Consider the following 9,959-nt stretch of genomic DNA (forward strand, 5'->3'; position numbering starts at 1 on the left):
GAAGACACAATGCCTGGGGCTTAACCCTGGCTTAGCTGTGGTTTGTCCCTTTTTATTCATACTTTTATTTAGAACTTTCACGAATAAAATGGGGGAGAGAAAAAAACACCTGCAATTAAAAATCTTCAAATTTGTTAGACGATAAAGAAAAAAAAATAGGATTAGCAAATCCTAATAAATAGGAAAAGCAAAGGAGGGAAGAACAGCCCCTCCCTCCAAAAAAAAGAAGGGAAAACCTATATTACAATTGTCAGTGGTTGAATGACTTATAAGTTCACCCTGCAGTTATAAAACGTTACTCTCAAATATCACAAAGTCTCTGCTACAGTTCTACATAATGCCTTGTCCTCGGGGATGTAGAAAACACACTGTTTCCAAAAAGGAGCCATCCCACATTTCCCCCCAAAACCATCCAGGAAGGAAAATTTGTTCCCTCTTTTGCTTGGCTTGTCAAAATCATCCAGACGGGTCATTCTCTCCACCTGTGTCCTTCTAGGGACCTCCCACAAAAAAAGTTAGTGGTATAAATTGGGTCCTTGCTCAACCAGAGATGGGAAGGAAAGAGAGATTTGGGGTGGATTTATCCTGTAAGACTGGAGCGGTTATTTTTTATTATTATTATTATTAAGCTGGTAAGTAAAAAAAAAAAAATCTCACAATTCTATTTTTCACAAAGTTGCCAAAAACCTTTCAGGAAAACTATATTTGGGTTCGTGGTGGAATTGGGGACTGACCTCTTACCTCACTGCTTTTTATTTCTTCTTGAAAGAGTTGGTTGTCTACGGATGGTACCAAGATGTATTTGAAGCATTTTTTAAAAAATATAAATTATAATGAAGTGGGTTTGTGCAACTTTTAGCTGTAAACCATGTTTTGTTAAGACTTTGCTTAAGACGACACACGGAGTTAAAATTAAATAAATGGTTATGGAGGCTTAGGGTAATATGGGAATATCGCCTCTATTTAAGCAAAGAGAAACACTGTTTAGCATCATTAAAGGCGGGTAAATTGACCTGGGAAAATAAAGGGAATTAAGGATGTACTTTCTGCAACACTCGATGTCTAAACAAACTTTAATTACTCATCTAAGCAAGACGTATTATATCTTAGTCTCACGTGAACTGGGCCATCCTGTGTAACTCTTAATACGTTTTATGTTGTGGGACGCTAGCAATTATGTTCATTGGCCAAGATTTAGGGATTAGCATGTTGTACAAACTCAACCCTTGCCAAAAATAAATGGTTAGGCCGATTCACTCGAGTTTCATCTGGAACTTTGTGGGACCCTTCCCTTTTAAAAAGGTGCTAAATTTGCACTGTTGAGTTATAATTTATTTCGGGTATAAGGCTATATATTCCTTGGCGGTTCCTGGAACGCTGTAAGGCAGCTGTCCCCTACAAAAGCAACTGGACTTTCTTGGGGGGGGGGGGGTTTCCCTTGAAAACATTTCACTTCTCGTCAAGAAGCTTCTTAAATTCAAAACTGAAATTTCTTGGATGAGAGGTAAAAAAACGTTTTCAAGGGGGGGGGAAAACCCCAAGAAAGCCCAGGTGCCTTTTGGAAAACCATATTTGGGGCAACCAGGGCTGGGATGATTGAGAATCTCCGTAAACATCTGGGAAGCAGCTCTTTCTCGCGTCGAACCAGCTGTTTAAATAACCTGGTTCTTATAATCCCAGTGTACAAAATATAGATGCACTTGTTGGGCTGGAGAAAGACTATAAACCTTTGTGAGATGCTGAGAAACTATGGTTAGCTAAAGAGTATCTTCTATCTTCATGATGTAGTATAGCCCAGAGATGGTGAACCTTTTTAGCACTGAGTGCCCAAATCGGAACATGTGTGCAAGTGCGCGCGCCACAGTGCCGGAAAGCCAAAGACCAGCTGGCCGGTGCATGCCAGAAACCTGGTCTTCATGTTTCTGGCGCACCATCCAGCTGCTCTTTGCACACACCACAGCACTGGAAACCTGAAAACCAGCTGATTGGTGCGCACATGCCTGTTTTGGGGGCATTTTTCGGGCCGTTTTTGGCGTGAAAAAGATCCCCCCAAACAGTCTGTTTTGGGGACTATTTTCAGGCTGTTTTGCGGCACTCTGGCACCCGCAAAGACCCCCTGCGCCTGTGCACACCAGAAAACAGAAGAGCAGCTGGTGAAGGCGCACATGCCCGCAGAGAAGGCTCTGCGTGTCACCTCTGCCACGCGTGCCATAGGTTCGCCATCACGGGTACAGTCTTTGTTGTCATTGTACATCATGTAGACAACGAAATTGGTTAGAGACAATGTTCCCCTTGGGGATTTCCTGCTCATCAAGAGAGACTTTTAGCTCTCAAGTGAAACAATGCTGGAATATTTATCCCATAAGTATATTTGGATGTGAAATGGATTTCGCATGGATCCACGTCAAATCCCCGCGGATTTGACCTGTTTCTTCCTAAAATAAAATCCCCCGTTTGGACCATTGGGAGAAGTTCCCGGACCTCCCTCAATTTCTTGACTTGACAGGAGAATCCTGGAGGGATTGACACAACATGGAGGAGCTGAAGAAGAAAATCGAGGCTTTGGAGCAAGAGAAAACAGACTTGCTCGTCAAACTCCAAACCAGCCAAGATGATCTGAAGGTGGTTTCCAAGGAAAAAGATTCCCTGAAAACCTTGGTGGAGGACCTTCAGGCGGAGAGGGACACTCTGAAGAGCACCATGCGTGGCCTTTACAAGACCATCGAGAAAACGGTTGCTGCAGTGAGTAACGAAATAACGTTTATTTTTCAATAGCCCCGCCTTAACATTGGGATGGGAAGGAAGGTGGGAATGACTGATCTTTCTCTGTTTGGGTGGTTGAAGAACCTGGAACTGCAGGATCACGTGAGAGCCACTGCGGAGTCATCGAAAGGTTGCTGCGAAATCTTACAGGAAGCCAAGGAGGCTCTCTCGGCTCAGGGACCTCAATCGCCAAAGAGTCAGGATCAGAAAATGATGAGCTCACCCACGGCTGACCTGGAGGAGAAGGTAGGAACATCGTAGGTAGACTTCAGAGTAGAAATGGTGGGTTTGCAGAACTCTACAGTACAACTTGAAGATGGGTACTGCCCTGACTGAGGCTTCTTCCCAAGAGCCTGAAGGAAACTCCTTGTCCCGACAAAAAACCCTTTTATTAATTGACTGTGAATTCTGCTCATTCCCATCCAGCAAAGTCTTTCAAGGGAGGATTTACAGTCACAGACCTTATCTGGCTTGGAGAGCTGCCAGGCCGATATCTGCAGAACTTGGCAAGGAATCTCGGAGAGTCACAAACCAATTAAGTGAACTAATTCTCTCCTGCAAACTCCACTCCCCTGTCGCTCCTCTTTTATTTCCTCTGGGAGGGGCCATTCAGCGTCCACCTGTGGCCTTCCGCCCAAGTCAAGCAGCAAACATCTCAAGACTTTTGGGTGGTGGTGTATCCTAAGTGAGACATGTAGACGGTGACCGATAAGTATATACGACAATGTAGCAAAATGGGATAACAAAATAGGAGAGTTGGAGGAGACGATGGAGGTCTTCTAGTCAAACTCCCTCCTCAAGCAGGAGACCCTATACCCTTTCAGTCAAAGAGTTGTCCAATCTCTTCTTAAAAACTTCCAGTGTTGGGGCATTCACAACTTCTGGAGGAAAGTTGTTCCACTGATTAATTGTTCTCACTGTCAGGAAATTCCTCTTTAGTTCTAGGTTGCTTCTCTCCTTGATTAGTTTCCACCCATTGCTTCTTGTTCTGCCTTCAGGTGGTTTGGAGAATAGGTTGACCCCAGAGATGGTATTCTATTTTCTTCGCTACCGGTTCGGTAGCGGTAGCACCCTGTCTAACATTTTTACTAAGCATACCCACCCTACGTAGGAGGTACTGTAGAGGCTACAACTGTTTGCCACTTTCTGGAATCTTGTCTTGGTAGGTGAAGACAGTGACAGCAGAACAAGCCCACCAAATAACTGAGGAGGAGGAGGGACTGGTAATTGAAAACAAGAGACTAATGACAAACCTTCAAGAAGTAATGCTGGACAACTCCTACCACAAGAGAAGGGTGATGGACTTCTGGCAAACCATCTTCAGCCTGAGGATGGAGAATGACCATCTTCGCCAATTGTTGATTACTTTCACTGAGAAGGTAGGAGAAAATGATGGGCATGCAGAAGAATTTTGGAGAAATGTTATTTTTTTCCTCTAATTCTAGATCGGGGCTTTCCAAACTTGTGGATTTCAATTCCCAGAGTTGAAACGTGTGGATTTCAATTCCCAGAGTCGAAACGTGTGGATTGCAATTCTCAGAATTGAAATGTGCGGATTTCAATTCCCAGAGTGGAAACTTGTGGATTTCAATTCCCAGAATGGAAACTTGTGGATTTCAGTTCCCAGGAATTGAAATCCACAAGTCTTAAAGTTGCCCACTGTAGGCCCCTGGTCTAGATAATAGAATATTAAAGCAAAATTCCCATATCATATTGAATGGGATATTTCCTGCCTCCTTGAAATGGCATTTCTGAAACTCGAACGTTTAAAATATTTATTTCGCTCTTCTTTCAGCTGCTTTTTCTAATCTTGGGCCACTCCAGGGGACTTAATGAAATGCCAAAGAACAGAAAAAAGCAGCTAGCAGTAAATCCTCTGAAATCAGACTTTTGACTCTGGGTGACCCACTAGGGCTGGGCCCCTAGTTGAAGGGTTGAAAATGGTCTAAAGAGTTTGGATTTAGTTGGTCACTTGGAGAGACAAATGGTTCTCCTAGTGCTGGGTCTCCAACCTTGCAACTTTAAGACTTGTGGACTTCCCCAGCATAGCTGGCTGGGGAATTCTGGGAATTGAAGTCCACAAGTCTTAAAAGTTCCCGAGCTATGCTGGCTGGGAAATTCTGGGAGTTGAAGTCCACAAGTCTTAAAGTTCCCGAGCTATGCTGGCTGGGGAATTCTGGGAGTTGAAGTCCACAAGTCTTAAAGTTCCCGAGCTATGCTGGCTGGGAAATTCTGAGAGGTGAAGTCCACAAGTCTTAAAGTTCCCAAGGTTGGAGACCCCTGCACTAGCGGGCCTTTATCCTCCCCTCACCCCTTTGTTTCAGATGGTGTTAAGTAAAGTGCCCACAATGGAGAAGAAAAGGGACAATATTGCCCTCCTGGCTCTCAACTTGAAGGGGAATTTGGAGATCATGAAATCCGTGGCCACAGAAGGACTCTCTGGTTTCCCTCTCGTTCAGACGGCCAACATTCTCAAACTCCAAATCCACTACGAGCAGGCGACTGAAGAACTATACTCCGTGCTGATTGATATTGAGGTATTGTCCACTGAAGCTCTGCCCACCCTGGAGGAAAAGAGGACCTTCTGTTGATGGTCCATGCCTTAATTCTGTCCATTAGTGATGGTAGCAGGAAGACTCTTTTTTCCCATGGTGGCCTTGTCATTTTCTTCCTCTTCTCGTTTGTTCTTCACCAGATCTGTTGGCCTTTAGTTCCCAGGATGCTAGCTGATGGCCTTGTGCCCTGATTTTTTGGGGGTGGGTGGGGAGGAGGAGGGTGTCTTGAGTCCATAACTTTCATGAAGCAATGGGTGGAAACTAATCAAGGAGAGAAGCAACCAAGAACTAAGGAGAAAGTTCCTGACAGTGAGAACAATTAAGCAGTGGAACAGCTTCCTTCCAGAAGTTGTGAATGCTCCAACACTGGAAGTTTTTAAGAAGAGACTGGCAGCCACATGTCTGAAATGGTATAGGGTCTCCTGCGTGAACAGGGGGTTGGACTAGAACTTCCAACTCTGTAATTCTATACACTATTCTATTTAATCCTTTGTGAAATGTCTCATCTTATTGAAAATAACCCAAGTTGACTGTCATTGCCAATTGTTGTGCCAGTGTCTTCCCGTGCTTTAACAATGCACAGTGTATGTTACTTCTCCGATTCAAAGCAGGGGTGTCCAACAGTGACAACTTTACGACTTGTGGACTTCAACACTCCCAGAATTCTGGAATTCTGGGAGTCAAAGTCCACAAGTCGTAAAGTTGCCAAGACTGGAGCCCCCTGTCTTAAAATATACTCTCTCCTGTGATTTGCAAACTATGATTTCACTAATGGGGTCAAGTGTGGCTTCTTTGACAAACCATTGTTAAAAGAAAGATTGCCATAATACAGGGTAGGCAACCACAGGTCAGAGAGCTGCTAGGACTTCTAGATGTAAGCCTGGAGTCCTGATGCATACTTGCAGAAAATTAATAGTAGGGTTTCCGATCCTTTTAGTCCGGAAAGGTGAAGTTTGAAATACAATCCTTAATATAAGCTTCATATCCTACCAATCTACCAGCTGCCCAATCTGTGAAATGTCTCTTGGGTCAATCACTCCTGTCCTGAAAGTACGAAGTGTGTCTCCCTGGTCCTTCAAGGCTGGCTTTGTGTGGTGTGAGAACAGTTGGAAGGGTTCAATGGATTGTGTGTGTTTTACTTCTTCCCACAAGTACTACTTCGCCGAATGGTACCGGGAGTGTAAAGAATACTACGTCAGCATCTCCAAATTCACCACTGATCTGCTGGACGAGAACTTGAAGCAACTCAAGCTGCTGATTGAGATTCAGAGCCTGAAGAAATCCGAACGTTACGGGACCGAATTCAAGCAGCTGGACATCCCAGCGCTGAGACAGAAGTTAGATATCTTCCTGGAGGTGATGCCAAAAAAAGGGAGAGGAGCATGGATAGCTCGCTCCTCCCCTTTTCATTTTTGTCCTGGATGGGAGGGGAGAAGGTTGGCGGTCCCTATGCTGGAAAGGAATTGGAGCAATAGTGGGATTCCAAATCTTTTCCTACCGGTTCTCTAAGACCGTGCTTTGCATGCGCAGCACTCAAAGACCCTCCTTGGTGTCAGTGCTGGCGAGTTGAGCTGTTTCTTAACTCAGCTGATGTGCGGCAAACTGCTCTGCTGCGCGAATCAGCTGAGCTAAAAAAACAAGGGACTATAGGGCAGGGAATGACGGGGGCGGGAGGGCCAGGCCAACCAGAGGTGGTATTTGCTGGTTCTCTGAACTACTCAAAATATCCACTACCGGTTCCCCTGAACCGATCCAAACCGGCTGTATCCCACCTCTGAATTGGGAGGATCTGGGACTAATCAGTTGATGAGGTTCTTCATAATCCAAAAGTTAATTTTTTTAAAAAAAAATTGCTTTTGGAATCTGAAAAGATAAAATCTAGGCTTGGGTGAGACGTGGCCTGCTTTTGATTTTGGCCAGATGTGTTGCGTGAACCTACACAACTGTAGCATTTGCAACACACAGTAGGTTAGCAGAAAGAGAGGCGCCTCAATGAGGGACTCTCCTGAAGTTGTGCGTGCTCCATCCCTGGAGGTTTTGAAGAAGAGACTGGGCAACCATTTATCTGAAATGGGCTTAGGGTCAGCAGAGGGTTGGGCTAGAAGACCTCCGAGGTCCCTTTCAACTCTGTTATTCATTACCCCCTGCAATTTCAATGTTCTTTTCGTGATCTTTCTATCTGTCATTTCACACCCCAAGACAGTGGGTAGCTTCCTTGAAATGGGTGTGAACCAGGCGGGAGATCCAACAGGTTCTGACAGATTCTGACGAACCGGTAGCGGAAATTTTGAGCAGTTCGGAGAACCGGCAAATGCCACCTCTTGCTGGCCCCAGAGCAGGGTGGGAATGGAGATTTTGCAGTATCCTTCCCCTGCCACGCCCACCAAGCCACGCCCGCAGAACCAGGAGTAAAAAAAAATTGAGTTTCACCACTGGGGTGAACGATGAGCTCCAGTAACGATTTCCAAGCTGATCACTGCTGTTTGTCGTAACGTCGCAAACATACCTGAAGTAATCCGAAAAGTTGTATTCCCACACAGAATATTTCCCAAGATCTATGCAGCCTGGAAGACCAACTCCTGGAAATAGAATCCAAGGCCCAGCAACTGGAAAATGGCAAAGACGTGAAGAAATATATGGAAAAATGCTCCGCTTCGTTCTCCATCCAAGACTTTGAAAAGGGACTTAAAGATGACATCAAAAATCTCCATTACATTTTAGAACAACTGAAGCCAAAATTGAAGGTAACTCTCTTTGCCGGTAACATTTTCAGAAAACAAAATAAAACACAGGTGGTGGTTTATTCATCCCCCCGGCATCCTATGGTGCTTGGTTTGGATCTGGTACACAGGTAATCCTGGATTTACAACAGTTTATTCCAAATTACGACGGCACTGAAAATGGTGACCGGTGACCTTTTTTCAGAGTTACAAATTTTGCAGCATCCCCATAATCCTAACCATCAAAATTTAAGACGCTTAGCAAACTGGTTCATATTTATGACGGCCACTGTGTCCGGGCGTCGCGTGATTTCTCTTTTGCAACCTTTCTCACAAGCAAAGTGAATGGGAAACCAGATTCACTTAACTTAGAACAACTAAAAATTAATAACAACCGTGTTGCAAAACCCTTTATCTCACTTAACCGCAAAAGTTTTAGGCTCCATTGTTGCCATAAGTCGAGGACTACCTGTAATGGACGGGGTCAATCCATTCCATTATAGCCTATTTAAACCATGGATGCGGGTCGCTCGGTGGCTAAGATGATGAGCTTGTCGATCAGAAAGGTCGTCAGTTCGGCGGTTCGAACCCCTAGGGCCGCATAACGGACTGAGCTCTCGTGACTCGTCCCAGCTTCTGCCAACCTAGCAGTTCGAAAAAAATGCAAGTAGAAAAATAGGAACCACTTTTGGTGGGGAGGGAACAGCGCTCCGTGCGCCTTCAAGTGCGTTGAGTCATGCCGGCCACATGACCACGGAGACATCTTCAGACAGTGCTGGCTCTTCGGCTTTGAAACAGAGATGAGCAGCACCCCCCTAGAGTCAGGAACGACTAACACATATGTGCGAGGGGAACCTTTACCTTTACCTAATCCATGGATAAAGAACGCCTATGTGAACCCGGCTTGTTAGGATGCCGAACTTGTTTAGGGTTTGTGGATAAAATATATTTATGTGGCTCTCTCTGAGAAGATGAATCCAATCTATTTCCAGTATCTTGCCAATGCCAGGCAAGACGTGGCAGCGAAACACGGCAGCTACTTCAAGGAAGCAGAGGTGGCCATGAAATCCTGCAAGGAGCGATCAAAACAATGGCGGAAGGACCTGAAGGCGCTCGAAGAAGAGATGGACGCTGCGTGCCACCCGGAGCTGGAGGAAGCCAAGAAACTTGGAGAGAACTTAAGCTTAATAGAAAAACAGATGACGGTATTTGTCTCCATCCTTATGTCTGTGAAGGGGAAGGGGATATAATTTAGCATGGGGTCTACATGCTTCTGTCCTGAGCCCCTGGGGGTTAAACAGCATTAAGAAGCTTCTCTTTCACCACTCCTTCATTCTAGGACCATCTGGATAAAGCGGCCAAGATTGAGAGGGAGGAACTCAAAGGCCTCATGTCGCATCTTGCAAAAACCAACCTGTCAAAACAGGAGGCATGAAAAAAAAGAAAAAAAGAATGGAAGATAATGAAGGTGATTCTATTCCACAAGGAGCTGACTTAAGCTAATTATGCATTTTTCTACGAATAACTTTCATGTATTGTATATCTAAGTTAAGCCTCTTAGAATAAAGGCATTTTTTTTTTGCATTTAATTGGGCTGCCTGTTCTTCTGGCACATTCCTCTATTGTAGATTTGATGGGGCGAGCAAAAACAAGGTGTCTAACTAACATTGCGAGTGCAGAGAAGAGCAACCAGGATGATGAGGGGACGGGAGGCTAAAACACACGATGAACGGTTGCAGGAACTGGGCATGGCTAGTTTAGGGAAGAGAGGGACCAGGGGAGACACGATAGCAGCCTTCCAATATTGGAGGGGCTGCCACAGAGAGGAGGAAGGGGGTCCAGCTATTTTCCAAAGCATCCGAAGGCCAGACAAGGAATAATGGATGGGAACTGATCAAGGAGAGATTCAACCTGGAAATAA

At 45.0% G+C, this 9,959-nt stretch overlaps 2 protein-coding genes across 2 annotated transcripts in view; both read left to right on the plus strand.

Annotated features, from left to right (window-relative positions):
- Positions 1-9,959, plus strand: part of LOC309397665 (integrator complex subunit 6-like) — a 322,886-nt gene that overhangs the window by 280,411 nt on the left and 32,516 nt on the right. The window lies entirely within an intron of this gene.
- Positions 2,512-9,613, plus strand: LOC309397821 (centromere-associated protein E-like). The gene is made up of 8 exons (XM_081964179.1): positions 2,512-2,742; positions 2,845-3,009; positions 3,930-4,142; positions 5,088-5,300; positions 6,471-6,674; positions 7,859-8,062; positions 9,031-9,243; positions 9,378-9,613. Exons 1-8 carry the CDS (start codon positions 2,533-2,535, stop codon positions 9,471-9,473), a joined length of 1,518 nt encoding a protein of 505 aa, XP_081820305.1. The 5' UTR covers positions 2,512-2,532; the 3' UTR covers positions 9,474-9,613.

This window comes from Natrix helvetica, assembly GCF_964273705.1.
Source record: "Natrix helvetica genome assembly, chromosome: 11".
Classification (NCBI taxonomy): domain Eukaryota; kingdom Metazoa; phylum Chordata; class Lepidosauria; order Squamata; family Natricidae; genus Natrix; species Natrix helvetica.

What these genes read in the sequence shown, in the direction of transcription:
- LOC309397821 (XM_081964179.1), top strand. Translation starts at nt 2,533, where the DNA reads ATGGAGGAGCTGAAGAAGAAAATCGAGGCTTTGGAGCAAGAGAAAACA. An exon ending in AGTTAGATATCTTCCTGGAG is followed by an intron (nt 6,675 to 7,858) that starts GTGATGCCAAAA and finishes ATTCCCACACAG; the next exon opens with AATATTTCCCAAGATCTATG. An exon ending in TAATAGAAAAACAGATGACG is followed by an intron (nt 9,244 to 9,377) that starts GTATTTGTCTCC and finishes CCTTCATTCTAG; the next exon opens with GACCATCTGGATAAAGCGGC.